A 23,259-nucleotide genomic window follows, 5' to 3' on the forward strand; every position below is an offset into this window, starting at 1 on the left:
AGAGCTGGAAGGCTCGGGCTCCCTCTCGCGAGACGCTCCCCCCCATCCTACCCATAGAGATACGAAAGGCTGTTAGAGCGGCGCGCGGCGCCTCGGTGTTTGGAGGGGGAGGTTCCGGGTTTGCAACGGGGTGGGCGGGGTTGCGGGAATGGAACCCGCGAGTTTTGCCAGAGGCGTGTGAATGGGCAGTCGCGTGTCCGCGCTCCCCGTACCGAACAAAAAAGGTGGCAGGAGGAGGAGGGTGCCGGTGTTGGCCAAGGGCAATGCAAAATGGAAAAAGAGAAAATGAAGTCTGCGGCTAACAGGGTGGCTTACAACAACCTTGCAGTTGTGATAGGAATTTTGAGGTCTTAGATATATGGTAATATATATAATTATATTATATATATTATATAATTATACATATTATTATATATTATTATATATTATTATATATATCATTTTATATATTATATATATATATATATATATATATATATATATATATATATATGTAGGTTTTGGTGTCTTCGGGTGTCTTCCCGTGTAAGAGTTGGGGTGTCTAGGCGACGTTTCGACGAGGTCTCACTCGTCATCTTCAGGCTGGTGCTTTCGGCTTCTTGTTACTAGAACAGAGCTCTAGAACAAGAAGCCGAAAGCACCAGCCTGAAGATGACGAGTGAGACCTCGTCGAAACGTCGCCTAGACACCCCAACTCTTACACGGGAAGACACCCGAAGACACCAAAACCTACATTCCTGTACCCGTGAAAATCTACGAAAGCAAATATATATATATATATATATATATATATATATATATATATATATATATATATGCAGAATTTATCATGCGAAAGGCTGGGCTGGATGAATCCCTAGCCGGAATTAAGATTGCTGGAAGAAATATCAACAACCTCACATATGCAGATGACACAACCTTGATAGCAGAAAGTGAGGAGGAGAACCTTTTATTGAGGGTGAAAGAGGAGAGTGCAAAATATGGTCTGAAGCTCAACATCAAAAAAACGAAGATCATGGCCACTGGTCCCATCAACTCCTGGCAAATAGAAGGGGAAGAAATGGAGGCAGTGAGAGATTTTACTTTCTTGGGCTCCAAGATCACTGCAGATGGTGACAGCAGCCACGAAATTAAAAGACGCCTGCTTCTTGGGAGAAAAGCAATGACAAACCTAGACAGCATCTTAAAAAGCAGAGACATCACCTTGCCAACAAAGGTCCGTATAGTTAAAGCTATGGTTTTCCCAGTAGTGATGTATGGAAGTGAGAGCTGGACCATAAAGAAGAATGGATGCTTTTGAATTCTGGTGCTGGAGGAGACTCTGGAGAGTCTCATGGACTGCAAGAAGATCACACCTTTCCTTTCTGAAGGAAACCAGCCCTGAGTGCTCACTAGAAGGACAGATCCTGAAGCTGAGGCTCCAAGACTTTGGCCACCTCATGAGAAGAGAAGACTCCCTGGAAAAGACCCTGATGCTGGGAAAGATGGAGGGCACAAGGAGAAGGGGACGACGGAGGACGAGATGGTTGGACAGTGTTCTTGAAGCTACCAGCATGAGTCTGACCAAACTGCGGGAGGCAGTGGAAGACAGGAGGGCCTGGCGTGCTCTGGTCCAGGGGGTCACGAAGAGTCGGACACGACTAAACGACTAAACAACAACAATGTTCATAAGTGTACTGTTGTGACGTGGGGTTTGTGATTTCAGCTCTCTTGATATAACATGCTGGAGACAGTTCTCTAGTAACACTTCTTTATTAAAGCAAACAAGACTCAAGACTGAGGAGGGGAAAGCTACATTTATAGGGACAGGGAACTAGCAAGAAAGGATACATTTTGGAGGGAACAATATCAGGCAATCACAGTCCTGCCTTTTGGAGGGAACCAATAAGACAGAGGATCCAAATACAGCAGCTTATTTTTTTTTTAATCATATTTATTAAAATTTCCAATAATAACAGAATAAGAAAAATAGAGAAGATAAAGAAAAGAAAGAAAAAGAAAGACAAATTTAAATTCTTACTTTCATAACCTTCTTTCTAGGACTCCCTCCTTCCCCTCCCGACTGTATTCCCCTTTCCCTAAGTTGGTTCCACAAGCTCTCATTCCCAATTAAAACCTAATATGTTTAACCCATTAGCCAATTTAAATTTATACAATCTTACCATCACTCCTCATCTTTAACAGAAATAGAAAAAAGATTTTCCCCCCAAGATCTGCCCCAATTTCCTTCCACGAATTCCCCCTTTTTTAAAAAAAAACATGATAGATCAAGATACCAAAGTTATATAAAGAAATAGAAAATAAAAGATATAAGAAGATTCAAAAAGTTGGTTACATAGCCTTTGGATTCCAAGATTCCCCCTCCCTTCCCCGGTTTGAATTCCCCATGTCCATCAGTCTGTATGTTATCGGCCTGGAGATCTCAAGTCCACAGCCAAATTTTTCTCATTCCACCTTGCCGGTTTTCTTTAAATTTATTTGTTTTATTGATGTTTAACTTCAAAAATCCAGTCTAATAGAGGCCTTTAGTTTCCTTGGTCTTTGTTGCTCCTCCCATTGTTCTTTCCGTGTCGTAGTTGGTCCTTTGTTCTTTTTATTCCTTACTTTCTCAGGTTTCTTGTCTTGTTCAGCTGCTAAAACGTTTTTATTCCGAAGTCTAGTATCTCTACAGAGGTTTGTTATTCAGGAACAAAAACTTACGTCCAGTCCCTTCCTTTCTTCAATAGAAAATTCTATTATCTCCTTTTAATATAAACACCTCTGTAGACAAAATAGTATTTCAGTTTTGCAGCTTTCCCAGAAGATAAGACCTGTGCACATCCCAGAGTAGTTTTCCACATACGACCGCTTGTAATGTCCCGAAACCCCTCTAGGGGGATTGCAGTAACTTTGTATCCTCTAATCCAAAAGTCAAATTGTTGTTTCTTCCCCCCCCCCGACAGTTTGTATCCATATTATATCAAATTATAACAGAATTAACCAGCAAAATACTTGTAACAAAGTCCTCTTTATATTCTCAAGATTTGACAGCTACTTTGACAGCTGTCAAATTCTCCGTCTCTCTTTGCCAGGTTCTACGAATCGCCCCGGTTCCCAGGGGGGGTTGCCTTTTCCCTCTCACCCTCCACTTTTCTCCTCCAGCACAATTCTTGTAATTTCGCATCGTGGAATTAATAATTTTTATCAGCAATAAACTTCTGGATCGATCTTGGTTACCCAGTCCTTGTTTTAGCATGTTTACAATCAGGGGGGGACTGACTTCCTTTTTAGATCGCCCCCGCTTGTGCCGAATCCGAAAAAAAATCTTTTTTTCTCCTTTTATACCCGGTTACCCAATTACTCACGGGTTGTTGTTAAAAGTCCGAATTTCCAATGGAAGAAGCCAGCGCTCTCCGTCGAATGGCATGCGGCTGCGCTCGGCAGGGGAAGCGGAGAACTCACAGCACCACGCCGCTCCCCGGCACCCGATCGGAAGCCTTTAAAAAGGCTCCTTCACGAGTCGGGAGGGTGCTAGCGGTGCCAGCCGAGTCACCATGTCCACGGGCTCCGTGCCCGTGGTTTTTAAGGGTCCCCGCGTCGCCGGCGCGGTAGGACCCAGCCCCTGCCGAACAGACTCCCTCCGGAGCTTGGAGGGAGTCCGCCATTCGGCGATGGCGCCAACCCGGAAGTCTCCCAAATACAGCAGCTTAAATGAACCAATAGTAGCTGTACCCTCTGGAACCAAAAGGCAGTTACTTTACCCTAATGCAAATACAGACAATAATAATACAGATATAAAATCCTTTGACTCAATACACAACACCCCTCCCCCCCTAGTGAGCACAGCAGACGTAATCTCTCAGGTACTGTGGGGTCCTACAACTTCTACTTGATCTCCTGACAACAGGTGTTGCAGGTTCTGGATTGGGTGTTACCTGTGGTAGAGGGGCTGCTCTAGGGGTTTCGTCAGGAACAGATGGAGTCCCAGACATCTCAGGGTCCCCTATCTGTACCTTGTCATCGTGAGGACTAGCAGACCCTGGTTCATTTGTTAAAGCCCCTGGTGACTGCACATCTGGGCCATTTTCACTCTGGTCTTGCAGCTCTGCGTTGTTAGCCAGGGATGAATTATCTGGCTCCTCCCTGCTGAGCGCCCGGCGCCTCAGCTGATCTATATGTCTCTTCCACACTTGCCCATTTTCCAAGGTCACATAATAGGACACAGGTCCACTAGCCCGGGTGACCACACCAGCCACCCACCGCGAACCTCGTGAATAGTTCCTCACCCAGACCAGATCTTCAGGGGTGAGATACCTTGTTGTGTCAGTCTCAGCCTGGGGGGTTGCTCTTGAATTACGGTTTGGCATTTTATCCGGGTGGACATAATCCAGCACCGTTACCAGTCTCCTACCCAAGAGCAGCTCAGCTGGCGACTTGCCCGTCGCGGTACACGCATGCTGCAAAAATAACATTCGCGCGATGCGAGCTGACCAGTTACCCTCCATTAAGCGCGCAATGGATTCTTTGGCTGTTCTTACCATGCGCTCAGCCTGCCCATTGGATGGGTGAAAGGGCGCGGATGTGACCCCTCTTATGAAGTTATCAGCCAAGAATGCCCTGAATTCTTGGGATACAAAAGCTGCCCCATTATCTGATACAATGGTCTCAGGTAACCCGTGGGTTGCAAACAGCTGCCTCAACACCTTGATTACGGCAGCTGATGCCATGCTAGGGACCATCGCCACTTCTAACCATTTGGAATATGCATCAACGATAACCAAAAAGACCTTCCCCTGGAATGGCCCAGCAAAATCTAAGTGCAGCCGGCTCCAGGGAGATCTGGACTGCTCCCACCAGTGGACTGGTGCTCTGGCCACTTCTGGCCGCACCTCTTGGCATGCCTTGCATGTTCGTACCCATTGTTCTATGTTCTGGTCCATTCCAGGCCACCACACATAACATCGGGCTAGCAACTTCATCCTGACCATTCCCGGGTGTCCCATGTGAAGTGTCTCAAGAACCCTGTTTCTCAGTGGTGCTGGGATGATCACCCTATCTCCCCACAGGAGACAACCCTTATGCATGGACAACTCGTGCTGCCTAGTCGCATAAGGCCTGAATTTGTCTTCATGCGGACCACCTGGCCACCCCCTCCCCACCCAAGTGAGCACACGGGAGAGAACAGCATCTTTCCTCGTTTTCTCAGCTATATCAGTAGCCGTTACAGGAGCCCCCGGAAGTGTTTCCAGCATCATTATGTGCTCCGCTGGAGCAGGATCCTCAGTGCTCCCGCCAGGAAGGGGCAATCGACTCAGCGCATCAGCGTGGCACAACCGTTTCCCCGGCACATGGGTCAAGGTGTACTGGAACCCGTTCAGGAATATAGACCAACGTAACATTCTGGGGGAGAGAATTTGTGGCGTTTGTTTGTTCGGGTTGAACAACCCTAACAGTGGCTTGTGGTCCGTTTCAATGTAGAAATGGCGACCGTACACATAATCATGGAACTTTTTGATTCCTGTCACAATTGCAAGCGCCTCTTTGTCAATTTGAGCATAGTTGCGCTCCGTGGGCGACAACGTACGGGAATAGAAAGAGATGGGCTTTTCCGACCCATCCGGTTCCCTATGACTTAGCACCGCCCCCAGGCCGTATTGAGAGGCATCACATGCCAGGACCAGAGGCTTTGACTCGTCATAATGAGCAAGGACGCTCCTGCTACTCAGCATTCCTCGCAAGGAGTCAAAAGCCTTCTGCTGCCCCTGCCCCCATCGCCACACATTCTTTTTCTGCAACAGTCTATGTAATGGTTCAGCTACCGAAGCTTTCTGGGGTAAGAACGAATGATAAAAGTTAATAAGTCCCAGGAATGACTGCAACTCCGTCTTGTTCTGTGGTCGTGGCGCCTCGATGATGGCCTTAATCTTAGCATCTGTGGGGTGGATGCCTGATGCATCAATTTTAAACCCCAAGAAATCCACAGTTGGCACCCCAAAACTGCATTTTTCCTTTTTCAGTTGCAACCCCACCTCCTTGAACTTGAGCAACACTGCACGAACACGCGCAACCAGTTCCTGTGGGTCTTTTCCAGCAATCAAAACGTCATCAAAAAATGGCAAGACCCCCGGCAGACCTCTTAACAGGCGTTCCATGAGCCCTTGAAAAATCCCTGGGGCCACACAAACTCCAAATTGTAATCTGTTAACTCTGAACGCCCCTTTATGTGTGACAATAGTCTGTGCTTCCGCTGATTGTGGGGTTACTGGCAGCTGTTGGTAAGCTTGTGCCAGGTCAGTTTTGGCGAACACCTTGCCCCCAGCCAGTTTAGCCAACAGATGTGATACGACTGGAATGGGGTATGAGTTTCCCCTGAGTGCCTTATTGATAGTGCATTTGTAATCTGCACAGATCCTGACTTCCCCATTTGCTTTAAGGGGCGTGACGATTGGAGTCTCCCACTTAGCAGAGTCCACGGGTGAGAGAACTCCCTGCTTGACCAATTTATCCAGCTCTGCTTCGATCTTGGGTTGCAGTGCAAATGGCACTCGCCTTGGTTTGAGTCGGATTGGGGCCACCCCAGGGTCCAACTCGAAGTCAACTGGGGGCCCTTTATAACAACCCAGTTTTCCATTAAAGAGACCAGCAAATTCTTTGCATAATGCCTCGCTCATCTCAGGGCAGGTTTGGATTGAATTAAGCCCTGATATACTCAGTCCCAGGGCGGGGAACCAGTCAGTGCCCAGGAGACTGGGGCGACTGCCCTTCGCAATCACCAGTTTGAGTACAGCCTGTTTGTCCCGGAACTGTACTCTCACGGCACACATTCCCATAACATGGATGCGGCCCGCTGAGTATGACTGCAAGGGCTCCAGAGGGAAGGGCTCCAGAGGGGGCAACTTACCCCTGGGGAAGAATGTCCTCGCGGTCTGGTCCGACACGATAGTGAATCCAGATCCGGAGTCCACCTCCATGTCGCACTGCTGACCCTCAATCTTCACCTTGACGTGTGCCTTGCCTTGCGCTGGGAACTGCACGACCCTCCCGTTGATCTCCGTTACGTAGTGGCAGTCCTTTAGAAAATGGGTTGCTGTGGGCGGTCTGCGATGCTCCGGTCTAGGTGCTCCTGTCGCTCCCAACGCCGCCGATCTACAGACCCTGGCGATGTGACCTGTCTTCCCGCACGTCCGGCACATAGCATCCCGGAAACGACAACTCTTCCGCTCATGGTTTCCGCCACAACCTGGGCACCTGCCTCGGTGATCTTTGTGCACTGTGCAGGCCTGACACACTGACTCGACCCCACGGACTGGGCTCTGGCTCGGAGTAGCCTCTAGCTCGTCCATGGCATGCGCAACTTCTATCTGTGGCTTAGGGGCCTTGCGACTGGCATCAAGCTCCTCTCTTTCATAATTCTCCGTGGCGGTGGCCTCCTTCAAGGCTGAAGCAAGGGTAACCTCTTCTTTAGCCACGATGCGTCTTCTGGCTTTCTTGCTGCTCAGACCACCGATAAACCGATCCAGGAGAGTCTCTTCCAGATTTTGGAAGTCGCAGTGCTGAGCGAGCATGCAGATACAGGCTCCCCAGCATGCTGCTGCCTCTTATCAAACTCCATCCGCAGAGCCATCTTGGTCTCAGTAGGCGCCAAGTGGCTTGTTAGGCAGGCAAGAATATCTTTGAGAGATGTCTCACTTAGCTTCGCTGGAGCAAGCAATGCCTTGGCCAGCTTGAAGGTCTCAGGCCCACAGTAGCTCAGGAATGTGGCCCTTCTTTTGCTGGCATCGGTGATCCCTTGAGCCTCTGCGAAGAACTCGATGTAGTTCTTCCCACGTGTGGGGCTCTGATGGCTGGAAGAGCTCCAATACCCTTGGACTCTCCATTGTCCTGTGGCAGGGTCGTCTTCTCAGCTGGCCAGTGAGTCTTGTTCTTAGCTGCAATCCGGACTCTGAGGCAGGGCTGCATTTAACCGCTCCTCAGCATTCCGGATCCCACCTTTGTCGCCAGTTGTTGTGACGTGGGGTTTGTGATTTCAGCTCTCTTGATATAACATGCTGGAGACAGTTCTCTAGTAACACTTCTTTATTAAAGCAACAAGACTAAAGACTGGGGAGAGGAAAGCTACATTTATAGGGACAGGGAACTAGCAAGAAGGGATACATTTTGGAGGGAACAATATCAGGCAATCACAGTCCTGCCTTTTGGAGGGAACCAATAAGACAGAGGATCCAAATACAGCAGCTTAAATGAACCAATAGTAGCTGAACCCTCTGGAACCAAAAGGCAGTTACTTTACCCTAATGCAAATACAGACAATAATAATACAGATATAAAATCCTTTGACTCAATACACAACATGTACCAACCAAGCACATACATAGATCAGCACAGGAAGACCGACCTGAAACCATTTTGATTCCCAAACTGACCAAATGTTTTCCCTGCAAGGAGGGAAGGGGTGAGGGAGCCTTCCCATTGTCTCAGGAATTGAGTAATCAACATTTTAATGGGTAACAGACTATCAGGAAAGGCAATCAGATAACCTGGAAAACAGGAAAAACAACATTCAAATTTCTGTTTTAGACCGCCTTTTCTATGATAGATATGATGTCTCTGGGGTGGTAGTTTTGAGCTACACCCCTTCTGTGATGTATGTATGCTGTTTCTGGGGGTGGTCTTTATTAAGTAGTGGGTTGACATAGCAGCCGGCACAGCGATTTCTTCAAGTAGCTCTTTTATTAAGATAAGCTGGAATAGAACTGACTGCGAACAGCTCAGCCGGCCTGTATTTATAGGCAGCCGGCTGTCAACATTGTAACCACAACAGCTCAGAGTTCCCGCCTAAACTAACTGCCGTGGACCTGAGTGAAAACTATCTACAGACCTGAGTGAAAACTATATACAGTATCCCCCTGTTGGCCCAGGGTGAAAATACACTACATAACACCCCTCCCCACCGAGATAAGGTGTTAGTTACAATCGTAATGGTTTCCTTATATACAGCACTACGCATAATGGTTCAATTAGGCACAAAAGCATATCGGTTACATTTCCCATACTTAGACCAACAGTGATACCTGTCCAACAACGTAGTCCTTTAAATGAGTTGGGCGCTTGGAAACTCTGCCAGACCGCCGGGGACTGGTAGCCAAGTCCGGAGGGCCACACAGTTCTCGCTGAGGCTGTGGTGCGACCCTAGGTGGCGTTGGAACCAACTCCCCTGGATCCGCTGCTGTGGGTGGAGCCTCCGCAAGTGGAGTGGTCTGAGTCTGTTCTGAGACGGCTTGGTTCGGCTCCACGCTGGCAGTTTGCGAGGGAGGTGTAGGTGGGGCCTCGCCATCTGTACGTGTCTCTTCTGGAGCCGCAAGCGCAGTTGGGGGCACCTCGGTAGTGTCTAAGTCGCCAACCCTGCCATAGAGGTATTCATGGAACCTCTTCACTCCAGCCACAAGTGCCAATGCCTCCTTGTTGAGCTGGCTGTAATTCCGTTCCGTCGGAGATAGTGTCCTGGAAAAGTAGGCGAGCGGTGCTTCTCTTCCATCTGGGAAACGGTGACTAAGGACAGCACCGATGCCAAAAGGTGAGGCGTCGCAGGCAAGGACCAGCGGCCTGGATTCACTGTACTGTACCAGTACACTGTCTGAAGAAAGGAGAGCCTTGACTGCGTTGAAGGCCGCCGTCTCTCGATGACCCCAGGCCCAAGGCGTCTTAGTGCTAAGGAGTCGGTGAAGAGGCTCAGCCACAGTGGCTTTGTGGGGCAGGAACATGTTATAAAAGTTCAGCAGCCCCAGGAATGCCTGCAACTCCGTTTTGTCCTTTGGGGTGGGGGCCTGCTGGATAGCGCGGATCTTGGATGTGGTTGGATGAAGGCCGGAGGCATCGATAAGATAGCCCAGGAACTCTACCTGTGGAACGGCAATCAGGCACTTCTCCCTCTTTACCTTGAGCCCGGCCTCCTGGAACCTGGTCAGCACGGCACGGAGGCACTCGAACAGCTGCTGGTGTGATTCTGCAGACACCAAGACGTCATCAAAATATGGTACCACGCCCGGAAGCCCTTGCAGGAGACGCTCCATAAGGCTTTGGAAGATGCCAGGAGCCACACTCACCCCGAACTGCAACCGGTGGCAACGGAATGCCCCCCGGTGGGTGACGATAGTCTGGGCTTCAGCAGTGGCATCATCGACTGGCAGTTGTTGATAGGCTTGGGCAAGGTCCAGCTTAGCGAAGACCTTACCCTCACCCAGGGAATGCAGCAGGTGTTGGACAACAGGAACCGGATAAGTGTGCTGCTGAAGTGCCTTGTTGATTGTGCACTTGTAGTCAGCGCAGATTCTCACCGACCCATCTGGCTTGACAGGCGTGACGATGGGGGTTTCCCACTTTGCGTGGTCAACGGGCTCCAAAACTCCTTGGGCGATCAGTTTGTCCAGTTGTTCGTCCACCTTAGCCTTGAGAGCAAAGGGAACCCGGCGTGGCTTAAGCTTGATGGGGGCGACTTGTGGATCAAGGCTAAAGGAGATGGGCGTACCAGTATATTGTCCCAAGGTGCCGTCAAAAACCTCGGCAAAGTCTTTGACCAGACCCTCAGTCTCTGCGTTAGAGATGCAGTTAATGCCGGTGACTTCCAGGCAGAGGGCATCAAACCAGTCTAGCCCTAGGAGGCTTGGCCGCTGACCTTCGACCACCACCAACCGGAGCAGGCCCGAAAAATCCTTGAAGGCGATCCGGAACCGGCCAACGCCTACCACGGGAATGTCGTTTCCCTGGTAGTCTCTCAGGTGTACGCGGTGAGAGTCGAGTTGCCTTTTGGATACTCTGGGTACCAGTCTTTTGATGGTGCTCCATGACACGACGGACAGGGCAGACCCGGTGTCGATCTCCATGTCACATGGAGCTCCTTCAATGAGCACCGTGACGTTCAGCTTGCGTCGCGTAGACGAGTCGGTTTGGCCAATCGTGGTTCCAGACGGGCAGCGGCAGTTGGTGAGAGCGAAACAACTTTCCTTGGCAGCCTGGAGTGAAGACTTGAACTTGCGAGTCGATGAAGGGGGGGTGTCAGACGGAGCCGATCGGCAGACCTTAGCGATGTGGCCCCTTCTGGAACACCTCCTACAGATGGCGTCTCTGAATCGACACTTGGCACGGGAATGGTCGCCTCCGCAGCCAGCACATTCCGGTTGGCCCTTGGACTTCTGTTGGAGCTTCCTGCGCCCCCGCTTTGTCTGGTGCATGTCATCGTCTTCACTGGAGGATGCCTCATCACTGCTGGCCTCTTCATGATGCACCGGAACTGGCCCCCTAGCAAGACGCGGGCTGCTGGACTTGCGGATCTCCTGGGCGGAGCGTTCAGCAGCTTCTGAGGCCACAGCCTCCTCAATGGCTTTCTGTAGCGTGAGGTCTGGCTTGGCTAGGAGACGCCGTTGCAGATGGATGTCCCGGACCCCGCAGACGATTCGATCCATCAGGGCATCGTCTAAGTCTCGGAACTCACAGTGCATTGCAGCCTGTCGCAGGGCGGTGGCGTAGTTGTTGATTGACTCCCCCTCTGCCTGGTTCCGGTGGTAGAACGCATGGCGGGCAGCAATCTTGGACGGCTTTGGTGCGTAGTGGTTGCGGAGCTTCTCTTGGATCGTGTCCCATGGTGTTGCCTGGACTGCTTCTGGCGCAACCAATGCTCGGGCCGTCTCAAACACCTCAGGCCCACAGAGGCTGAGGAATAGGCCCCGCTTCCGATCCACTGATACTGCTGTCAGCTCGTTGGCTTGGAGGTAGCAGTCGAACCGAGCGAGGTAGGAGTCCCATGACTCAGAGGCTGGCGCAAACGGCGGTAGAGGCACAAATGAAGCCATGATTCCGATGCCGGCGTGAAGGGCGATGGATGGAACACAGTGCTCTAGCCAGAACAGTCAGCTCTGAATTGGTTCTGCCCAGTGATTTCGCTCAGTGATTTCGCTCTGTGATTAAGCTCAGTTCAGAGGCTGGCCGCATCTGGCTGTGCTCTGATGTCCATCCAATCCCATCCTCATCGCCAGTATTAAGTAGTGGGTTGACATAGCAGCCGGCACAGCGATTTCTTCAAGTAGCTCTTTTATTAAGATAAGCTGGAATAGAACTGACTGCGAACAGCTCAGCCGGCCTGTATTTATAGGCAGCCGGCTGTCAACATTGTAACCACAACAGCTCAGAGTTCCCGCCTAAACTAACTGCCGCGGACCTGAGTGAAAACTATCTACAGACCTGAGTGAAAACTATATACAGTATCCCCCTGTTGGCCCAGGGTGAAAATACACTACATAACAGTCTTGATCTACAGGGTGGCAATTTCAAAAGTCTTTATAAGGCCTTGCACACCATTTTTCTGGGTCCCTCCTCTCCTTCAGGTGAGGGGAGCACCCTGTTGCAACAGATCAATAAAGGCCAAGCCAACAGGCTGCTGTTTTGCTCCAAGTAATCCTGGTGGGTGTCTTTGTTTTTTGTCCAAGGGAGCGCTCAGATTTTTCCGTTAACAGGATGTCCAGAAATCTCTGCCTTTTGCATGTCCGGAATGTAACCGCTGCCCATTTTCCCATCTGTCCCTGCCCGTGGCTGGTATGCGACGCCCCCTCCCATCTAAAGGGGGCCACCCTTCGACCAAAACCCTCACCCTAAGTGACCTCCTGGGTTGCTTGCCCATAGCCCAGCCCTGCTTGGGTCAAGACTGCTTCAAGGAGGAGGTGAAAGTGATGCAAGCTCATGCCAAAAGAAGTTAATTTTCACCAGGAGGGGAAGAACCTTGTCACCTGTTTATGGGTCAGGGTTTGCAAACCGGCACAGCTCCCCAAGAAAACAGCTGAGCGTCAGCAAATTGAGATGGCCTAGTGACCCAAAGCCTTGGGGGGAGGAAGGGACCCCTCCCATTGTCAAATCCAGCGAAGCAGGAAAAAGGAGACCATCGCTTCAGTAGATCAGAGTCCAGGCCAGGAGAGCAGAGAGCAAGGATCTCAGAGGAGCCAGCATGAGTTACATTATACGCCCCTGGGTCGCAGGAGACCTTAAGGCCATCATGCGACTTATTAGGGTAAGAGATTTGGGGGGTGGGAGGGCAGGAGCGCACATAGAAAGCGGGAGATTTGGGTACAGGGAGCGCCTTAGACCCAGAACTGGATTTCTCCCCACCCCATTTATGGTTGGGGTGTATGGGGCATTCGGGAAAGGGAAATTACCGTATTTTTTGCTCTATAAGACGCACCAGACCACAAGAAGCACCTAGTTTTTGGAGGAGGAAAACAAGAAAAAAAATATTCTTAATCTCAGAAGCCAGAACAGCAAGAGGGATCACTGCGCAGTGAAAGAAGCAATCCCTCTTGCTGTTCTGGCTTCTGGGATAGCTGCGCAGCCTGCATTCGCTCCATAAGACGCACACACATTTCCCCTTACTTTTTAGGAGGGAAAAGTGAGTCTTATAGAGGGAAAAAATACAGTACCTCTGTTGAGGGACACGTCATGCTCCTTCTGGGGTGGTTTGTCCACCTCTGGACCCCATCCTGCGATCTGCTCTCACCTGTGGCTCCGAGAAGCTGTCGGCGTGCGACAGCGGCCACACACCGGGAACGGCTTCAACCGGCCGGCTGAACCAGGCGAGGGGAGCCAGTGGGTCTCAAAGCCTCAGGGAGTTAGGGACCTCCTCTGCCTGTGAGGACATACTCTAGAAGATGGAGCGGACGAGACCAGGAGTGAGTCCAGTGGTCAAGAGGGAACAAGGGGCAAATGGGGTTTATCCACCTGGGAAGGGAGCCCATCGTGGAGAAGGAAAACTGATCCTCAACCTCCTCTGCCTTGCCGGACATCTTCAGGATGTGCTGGGCCCAAGGGTAACCCGAGCAATGCGGTCCAGGTCTGGTCCCATATCCAAGGGTTCTGCGAGGAGTCAGTCCAACAGAGCCAAGGCAGGAAACCAGGCAAGGTCAGGCACAGGGTCTCAGGGAGGTTCTGGCAAGCAGCAACATTGTTCCCACAACCTGGGCCGGTGTCTGACAGCCTTTTATCTCTGTCGGGGTAACGGCCGGTCCTGATCCCCCGGTGACTCACCTCCCTGTCTCGCCCAAAGGCAAGCACTCCTCCTGCGATTACTTAGGTCTCTCCTTCTCTCCGACCTCAGTCTCTGCAGCTCAGGAGATGTCGGTGGGTTACTAGACCTAGAGGCCGCCTTAGCCCCTCCTGACCCAACTGGTAGTGGAGCAGCTGTAAGTGATGGCCCAGCTGAAGGCAACGAGGTCATCCCCGCATCTGGAGCCAGGGCAGGATCAGGCCCCTGACTTGGCCCAGCTGGTGCTTGTTGCAGGGGGACCTGTGCAGACTGGGGCTCTTCAGGATCAGGCCCCAGACTTGGTTCAGCTGCCGCCTGGGGCAAAGGATCCGGTGCGGACTGAGACTCCTCTGGCTCCGAGCCTGAGCCTCAGGCCATCACACAGGAGAAGAAAAGACTCTGGAGGAAACCCTACACAAATCTGGAGCGGAGTCCCTAAGAGGGTTGGATAAGGCCTTGTACGCCTCCTTCCAGCAACCCCTGGAGGCGCACTCCATTGTCTCTCAAGATAAACAAACCATTCGTTTGTTAACTTTGCATTCCGCCCGCTCAAGGTGGGGAACATTTGTTATTTATTCATGTATCACATTTACTGACCGCTTTGATCTTCCCAGGATCTCAAGGCGTTGTAGATAGCTCTCTCCCCGCCCCCAATTCATGCTCACAACAACCCTGTGAGGTAGGCTAGGCCAGGCACAGGCAAACTCAGCCCTCCAGATGTTTTGGGACTACAACTCCCATCATCCCTGACCACTGGTCCTGTTAGCTAGGGCTGATGGGAGTTGTAGTCCCAAAACCTCTGGTGGGCCGGAGTTTGCCTATGCCTGGGCTAGGCTAAGGAGACAGCGACTGGCTGAGTGGAGGATTTGAACCCTGCTCTCCCGGGTCCTAGGCCGATGCAGTGACCACTATGCCACACTCGGATGGGCAGGCATGGCTCCTTGGGTCTGAAATCCTGGAGAGATGCTGTTGCCATTCAGTGTAGGCAATGCTGGGCTGGATGCACCAATGGTCAGAGTCGGTAGAAGTCAGTTTCCTATGTCCCTACGATGCGGCTGGCATTGTAATCCAAGGGCCTTGCATGACTCATACACAACATTTTGCTTCTTCCAGGAATCTGCAGCTTTCCACAAAGCTTTGGACCAGCTGACAACCACCCCAGAACGTAAGGAAAATTCTGCAGCAGTGTTTCATGGGGTTGTTTTTGTTTGTTTTGATTTTGAGTTTCAAAGCTTTACTGCAGGACAGTCTTAAAAGAGTTGAAAATAAAGCTTACAAAGATACAGTGGTGCCCCGCAAGACGAATACCTCACAAGACGGAAAACCCGCTAGACGAAGGGGTTTTCTGTTTTGGAGGTGCTTCACAAAACGAATCTCCTATGGGCTTGCTTCGCAAGACGACAATGTCTTGCGAGTTCCTGCTGGTTTCCCCCCCCCCTTTTTCTAAGCCGCTAAGCCGCTTATCAGCTGATCCGATCAGCAGATAAGCTGCTAAAAGCCACTAATAGCGCTAATCCGTCAATGGGCTTGCTTCACAAGACGAAAAAACCGCTAGACAAAGAGAATCACAGAACGGATTCTTTCCGTCTTGCGAGGCACCACTGTACCAAGTAATACATCGCTCCGCTGAGTTCTCGGGTTCCATTTTCTGCCAAAAGAGACCACTCGGGTTTTCAGCAGTGAGTCATTTTTTAGCCCTTGGTTTTCCAAACTTGGTTCTCCAGCCGCTTTTGGACTACAACTCCCATCATTGCTGCAGTTATTACATATAAAAACAGGTTTTTTATCATTCTTATGAATTTCTGTACCCACAATACCCAATAGAAGGCCATCTGGGTTTTTTTAAACAAATGTATATTTCAACATTTTTTTCCTTCTCATTATAAATCATTTCCCAGAAGTCCTTCACTTTCTTACATTCCTACCACATATGGTAAAAGGTACCTTCTTTTTCTTTACATTTCCAACATTTATTATCTATTTTATACATTTTGGCTAATTTTGCTGGTGTTCTATACGTATATACCACCATCATTTTATTTTATTTTATTTTTATTCATTTTTAAACATATAAGTTCCAACAGTCATACAACATATCTTCTCATCTTATACAATATTTTAGACTTCCATCAACACCTCTGGTGATTTTCCGTTCTTTATCACTTATTCTGCATTTCTTAATTTCTGTATTACATTTAATTGTCCTTAACTAATAATTCTTTTCATAGTCATTCTTGCAGTATTTCAAATAGTCCACCTTACAAAACTTCTTGCAGTCCTACTAGCGTAATCTGTTCATCACAATTACTTTTCAAAAAGTTCATATATTTACTCCAGTCTTCTAAGAATCTCTGATCCTGCAGGTTTCGAATCCTTCCTGTTAATTTATCTAATTCTGCATAGTCCATCAACGTCATCCTCCATTTCTTAATAAATGTATATTTCAACATCTTTTTCATCTCATTATATATCATTTCCCAGAAGCTTTTCACTTTTTTACATTCCCACCACATGTGATAAAAGTTCCTTCCTTTTCTTTACTATCTATCCTTCTATATACCACCATCATTTTCATAGTGTTTTCTTTCAATGCACTACATGCAGTAAATTTTATTCCCTCGTTCCATAATTTTTTGTATATTATGACCAATATCTATAGCCCAATGAATCATAACAGTGTTTTAAATAAATCTGTCCCTTTCTTCCTAGTTCTCAGAAAAGATGGGTTTGAGAAAGATTCCACCTTTGGGTGCCTTGTAGCTGAGCTGCCCCCAGAACAGAAGAGCAAAGACGGTAAGCAAAAGAGGCGGACTGAGCCTTGCAAGGGAAAATGCTTAACTTCTTTTTGGCATGGGCGGGAAAGTGGAGCAGCGTTGCCTAGTGGGTGGGGAAAGCCAAGGAAACTGGCTATATATACAGCTCAGCAGGTAAGGGACAGAAATACAAAACCGGGATGATTATCAAGATGAGGAACGATTGTCGGGGTTGTCGATTTATTACGCGATACGCTGCGGGGTGAAGGGAGGTGGAGACGGCCGCTAAGCAGGATGTCTTTAAAAGAGAATTAGGCAAATTTGTGGAGGAAGAGAGGGCCATTGTTGGTGATTTGACGTTTTCATCCCCAAAAAGTTTTTGATTTGAGTTTCTACTGAAATGAGGCTGCATTTTAATGTTGTATTTTGATCTTGTTTTTAAGTCAACCTGGCCTTGGGCTGGTTAACATCCCATAATATCCTTTTAAATAGGTTTGTGGGAGGTTTAGATTATTGGTTTGGTTTGTTCTTGTTTTTCTTATGTATGTATTTTGTGTTTTTATCTTGTATATTGATGCCCTGAGATCTACAGATGAAGGGTGATATACAACTTTAATTAATAAATAAAAACAAAAACAAAAATTACTGTATTTTTCCGTATACAGTCATACCTCGGGTTACAGACGCTTCAGGTTGCGTTTTATCAGGTTGCGGACCACCGAAACCCGGAAGTACCGGCACGGGTTACTTCTGGGTTTTGGCGCTCGCGCATGCGCAGAAATGCCAAATCGCAACCCGCACTTGCACAGATGCGCCACTGCAGGTTGTGGGCGCTGCGGGTTGCGAACGTGCATCGGATCACGTTCGCGACCCGAGCATCCACTGTATAAGACTAGGTTTTCCCCCTAAAAAATAATGTCCAAAATTTGGGGGCATCTTATACACGGAGGCCATCTCCCCCCATTTTCTTAAATCAGGGTCCCAAAAAACAGGGGGTGTCTTATAGACGGAAAAATATGGTAATCATAAAACTGGAGGTGAACTGATGCTGAATTTGGGCTTCCGCTGGTGTTGGGAATTATCGCCCAGCCCATTCCCTTTTAATATGCTTTTTAATTTTGCTCCTCCGCCCTGCTCTCCAGGTCGCACAATAGTCGGGTACCAGTTCCATTACCTGTCCTACTGCACGTGGTACGGCGGAATCCTCTTTGGCGAAGATCTCTACGTTGTGCCGGAATTCCGAGGTACTCGGGAAGTTGGGTTCCTCTGAGCATGTGCAGAGTGCACCCCTCTCTCTTCTCACTGAGCGCACAGACCATAATCAGTAAACTAGGATGAGGAATAGTGAAGGATCGGAGGGCAGATAAGCGGGGAAAACTTCATAGCCTTTTTTGGGTCCATTTTATGGGTTTGCTGGATGGGTCTGACTCATAGCTGTCAACCGTCCCTTATTTGGCGGGAAAGTCCCTTATCCCAGCGCTGTGTCCCGCTGCTGTCCCTTATTGATGAAGTCCCTTAAATTTCCCGGGTTTCAAAGGAAGCAGCTCCTCTCCCTCCCTCCCTGCCGGCCAGGGAGGAGGGAGGCTCCAGCTGTGTTGCTTGGCTGCGTTGCTCACCCAATAAGGAGTCTGAGAACGACTGGGGGGTGGAGCTTGCATGCCTTGTGCCAATCAAATCGGCCGCGTTGCCTGGGGACTCGCCTTTGCTCAGCGCTTCCCAGCGGAGAGGTGATGGTGGTTTTCCTTGCTGCATCCCCTTTGCCGGGTTGCTGCGCTGTGGGAACCACCGCTTGAGGCTTCGTTTGGCTTCTGGTTGACTAAAATCCCTTATTTTGGCTGCTAATCCCTTATTTTCGAGGCTGCTGGTCCATTATTTTCAAATCTGTAAGTTGACAGCTATGGTCTGACTGTTGGGGAAGTGGTTGTTGCAGTTGCAATAAAGTGTCTGGATACTTGCCTGCCGATAAGAGTCTCTTCTGTTGTAAACAAAATCTGCCCTTCTTCCCTTATGGGGTATCCAAGAGCCCATATAGAGTCCTTAAGTGGGTTCCCTATCGGTAGGAGAAAATTACAGAGGCCAACCAGAGAATATTGAGAAGCAAAGCGGCTAGTAAGCCTGATCCTTATTAAAGCTGTTGCAACAGGGTCCTCACACATAAATTCCCACAACAGTTCTTTCACCCAGTTTCGCCTCTGGCCCTGCCTATCTCTGGTAAGTGGCCCCCAGAAGGTTGTGCGCATGGGAATCTGGCCCTCAGACTAAAAAAAGGGTTCACACTGCAACTGCTTTTTTAAAAAAAGTCCTGAAGCGAATGCAACCTGTGTCCGCACGTCTGCGCGTGTGCAGGTTGTGTTCCAGCGCTTCCACGCATGCGCGTGATGTCATTTTGAGCGTCTGCGCATGCGTGCACAGCGAAACCTGGAAGTAACGCGCTCCGTTACTTCCGGGTCACCGCGGAGCGGAACCCGAAAATATTCATCTCAAAGTGTATTTACCCTGAGGTATGACTGTAGTCCTAACACCCTGCTAATGTATTAACCTGGGTACAGTGCTTCTGTGTGTGTGTGTGTGTGTGTACACACACACACACACACACACACACACACACACTATATATATAGAGAGAGAGGGACGCTGTGGGTTAAACCACAGAGCCTAGGACTTGCCAATCAGAAGGTTGGCGGTTCGAATTCCCGCGATGGGGTGAGCTCCCGTTGCTCGGTCCCTGCTCCTGCCAACCTAGCAGTTCGAAAGCACATCAAAGTGTAAGTAGATAAATAGGTACCGCTCCAGCAGGAAGGTAAACGGCGTTTCCGTGCACTGCTCTGGTTCGCCAGAAGCGGCTCAGTCCTGCTGGCCACATGACCCAGAAGCTGTACGCCGGCTCCCTCGGCCAGTAAAGCGAGATGAGCGCCGCAACCCCAGAGTCGGTCACGACTGGACCTAATGGTCAGGGGTCCCTTTACCTTTACCTCTCTATCTATACATATATAAAATTTGGCAATATTAACTGAACCAAGCTGTGCTGGGCCCAGGGGTAACCCGTGAAATGCAATCCAGTCCCAGTCCCAATCCCAAATCCAAGGGTTCTGCGGGGAGTCAGTCTGACAGAGCTGAGGCAGGAAACCAGGCAAGGACAGGTACAGGATCTCAGGCAGGATCTAGCATACAGCAATGTTGCTTCCACAACCTGGGGCGGGGTCCGACAGCCTTTTATCTTTGCCAGGGTAATGGCCGGTCCTGCTCCCCCAGCGACTCACCTCCCTGCCTCGCCAAAAGGCGAGCACTCCTCCTGCCAGTACTCAGGTCTCTCCTTCTCTCATTCTCTGCAGCTCTGGAGACGTTGCTGGGTTCCTAGACCCAGGGGCCGCCTCAGCCTCCCCTGACCCAACTGGTAGTGGAGCAGCAGTAAGTGATGGCCCAGCTGGAGGCAACGAGGTCATCCCCGCATCTGGAGCCAGGGCAGGATCAGGCCCCTGACTTGGCCCAGCTGGTGCTTCTTGCAGGGGAACCTGGGCAGACTGGGGCTCTTCAGGATCAGGCCCCAGACTTGGTTCAGGTGATGCCTGGGGCAAAGGATCTGGTGCGGACTGAGACTCCTCCGGTTCCGAGTCCGAGTCCCAGGCCATCACACAAGCAGATCTTTTTAAACCGAGAAAACGCTCAAAGCCTAGTTCAGAATGTCCACAGCTAAAAATGAAGTGTGATTAACTTGTTCATTCATTTTTCCCCGTTTTCCCAACCAGGCAAAGGCATTGGCACGAGTTTAATGAATAAAGTGGCAAAGGTGAGGCTGAACAGGTGTGTGTGTGCGCTGTTGTTGTTGTTGTTGTTGTCGTTGGGAAGGAGCCCGGCTAGCCACCCCTGACTGAACCAGGCCAGAGTGTGAATGGACTATTTATCCATTTCTTACATTTATACCACACCTCCTCGTCCAAGGACCTCAAGGTGGTGTACATAGTTCCCCCCCTCCTCTTCATCATATCCTTGCAACAACCCTGCGAAGTAGGTCAGGCTGAGACCGCCCCAGTACGTTTCCGAGCACAATTCAAAGTGTTGGTGTTGACCTTTAAAGCCCTCAAAGGCCCAGTAGACCTGAAGGAGCTTCTCCACCCCCATCGTCCAGCCCGGACCCTGAGGTCCAGCTCCGAGGGCCTTCTGACGTTTCCCTCCCTGTGAGAAACCAAGTTACAGGGAACCAGACAGAGGGCCTTCTCGGTGGTGGCGCCCGCCCTGTGGAGTGCCCTCCCTCCAGATGTCAAAGAGAAAAATAACTACCAAAATTTTAGAAGACATCTGAAGGAAGTCCTGTTTAGGGAAGCTTTTAATGTTTAATAGGTTATTGTATTTTAGTGTTTTATTGGAAGCCGCACAGAGTGGCTGGGGAAACCCAGCCAGATGGCCGGGGTATAAATAAATTATTATTATTATTATTATTATTATTATTATTATTATTATTATTATTATTATTAAAAGCCCATTTCTCTGCTGAAAGAATTATTTAGATGCTGTCGTTTGATGCCATTTTACCATTGTACTGTTGAGAGTGTATTAACTTATGGTCTCTGTGTTGGAAGCCGCACGGTCAGGGGAAAAACAATGCTGTCCAGGGTTGTAAAGACTGCGGAGAGAATTGGGTGCACTCTTCCCACCTTGGATCAAATCTATGCTTCCAGGTGCCATAAAGCTGCAGAAAGCAGGATAGTGCGCAGCCCAGAAATGATCTCTTTCAGCTTCTGCCTTCTGGAAGAAGGTCCAGGGTTATAAAGACTAGGACTAGCCGCCTGAGAAACAGTTTCTATCCAAATGCGATCTTGGTTTTAAACGCAGTGTAAGGTAGTCTCTGTGGGAGTATATTGTATTTAATTATGGGGTATCAGTTTTTAGGGGGTTAAACAGGCTGGGATATCTGGGATAGCAGGCTTGTTGGTTTTTGAATGTCTGGCGTAGATTTTATCAATTTTGTTGTTCTGTATGGGACAATGACAATAAAGATTATCGTATCGTAAAAGTTCCCAAGGATTGTAAGTACGGTACCCAACATTCTTTGAGGCAGATGTTCTTAAGGTTGTACGTTGCCTAAGATCTTTTGATAAAGGGCAGTTTTATTCCTGTTTAGACCCCCCCCAGATGCTTAGAAGGCTGAGATGATGCTAATCTGCTTTTAGGATTTTAACTGCCATGTGTTTTAAAGTTGAGTTGCAGATTTCACTTGTTTTCTTGCTTTTATCCTTTTTTTTGTAAACTGCTTTCAGCCCCCCTCCCAATGAAGAGGTATGAAAAAATTTTATGAAATAAAATTAATAAATAACGGCCTCCAATTCCGCCCCCACCCACTCAGATCGCGTTGGAGAAAGGCTGTTCCGAGTTCCGATTCATCTGTGCCCGGTGGAACCAGCCGGCGATGGATTTCTATGCCAAATTGGGAGCCGTGAACGTCACTATTCGGGACCACTGGGACCTCTGCCACATCGAAGGAGCGCATGTCCAGAAGCTAGCGCAGCAAGCGAGGAAGTAGCAGCCGAGATATAATGGCAGTAGTTGCTTGGCCCAGAAAATTATTCAGGATTCCTTTTCATGCCCCTGGTTCCAAGCCCTAGAGGCCATTTTGGCAAAGGTTTAGGCCCACTCCTGTTGGACGGACCTTCACCAAGCCAGGCGCCCTCTGGGAATTTTGGACTACAACTCCCATCAGACCCAGGGAGCTTGGCTGTGCTTGCTCAGTGAAATATACTCAGAGTCGAGAGTGGATTTCATGCTCTTTATTCAGCTCATGGTGGGTGGAGGAATGAAAGTTCCCCCAAAGTATCTGCTTTATATACATTATTTACACAATGGGCTGCACATGATAGGCTAATTCCGGAATTCTCCTGTAGGCCAATCAGGTTGTGGATTCACTTCCATCTGGAGCTGGATTGGGTGGCTCCTGCAGACCAATCATACTGCTGCATTCTAGGACCAATCAGACTGCTGCATTCTGAATCCTATTGTTCCAGGACCAATCAGACTGCTGCATTCTGAATCCTATTGTTCTAGGACCAATCAGACTGCTGCATTCTGAATCCTATTGTTCCAGGACCAATCAGACTGCTGCATTCTGAATCCTATTGTTCTGGGACCAATCAGATTGCTGCATTCTGAATCCTATTGTTCCAGGACCAATCAGACTGCTGCATTCTGAATCCTATTGTTCTAGGACCAATCAGACTGCTGCATTCTGAATCCTATTGTTCTAAGACCAATCAGACTGCTGCATTCTGAATCCTATTGTTCTGGGACCAATCAGATTGCTGCATTCTGAATCCTATTGTTCCAGGACCAATCAGACTGCTGCATTCTGAATCCTATCGTTCTAGGACCAATCAGACTGCTGAATTTTGGATCCTATAGTTCTAGGACCAATCAGACTGCTGCATTCTGAATCCTATTGTTCTGGGACCAATCAGACTGCTGCATTCTGAATCC

At 49.2% G+C, this 23,259-nt stretch overlaps 1 protein-coding gene across 1 annotated transcript; it reads left to right on the top strand.

The window, feature by feature from the left end:
• Nucleotides 1–12,712: 12,712 nt before the first annotated feature.
• LOC308572250 (thialysine N-epsilon-acetyltransferase-like) lies at nt 12,713–22,723 on the top strand. The gene is made up of 6 exons (XM_081168240.1): nt 12,713–13,033; nt 15,155–15,206; nt 16,751–16,834; nt 17,937–18,038; nt 20,541–20,581; nt 22,136–22,723. The coding sequence occupies exons 1-6, from the start codon at nt 12,971–12,973 to the stop codon at nt 22,310–22,312; spliced, it is 519 nt and encodes a 172-aa protein (XP_081024366.1). The 5' UTR covers nt 12,713–12,970; the 3' UTR covers nt 22,313–22,723.
• Nucleotides 22,724–23,259: the final 536 nt, after the last annotated feature.

This window comes from Podarcis bocagei, assembly GCF_964188305.1.
Source record: "Podarcis bocagei genome assembly, chromosome: 13".
Classification (NCBI taxonomy): domain Eukaryota; kingdom Metazoa; phylum Chordata; class Lepidosauria; order Squamata; family Lacertidae; genus Podarcis; species Podarcis bocagei.

What these genes read in the sequence shown, in the direction of transcription:
- LOC308572250 (XM_081168240.1), top strand. Translation starts at nt 12,971, where the DNA reads ATGAGTTACATTATACGCCCCTGGGTCGCAGGAGACCTTAAGGCCATC. An exon ending in GCTGACAACCACCCCAGAAC is followed by an intron (nt 15,207 to 16,750) that starts GTAAGGAAAATT and finishes CTTTCTTCCTAG; the next exon opens with TTCTCAGAAAAGATGGGTTT. An exon ending in AGAACAGAAGAGCAAAGACG is followed by an intron (nt 16,835 to 17,936) that starts GTAAGCAAAAGA and finishes CCTGCTCTCCAG; the next exon opens with GTCGCACAATAGTCGGGTAC.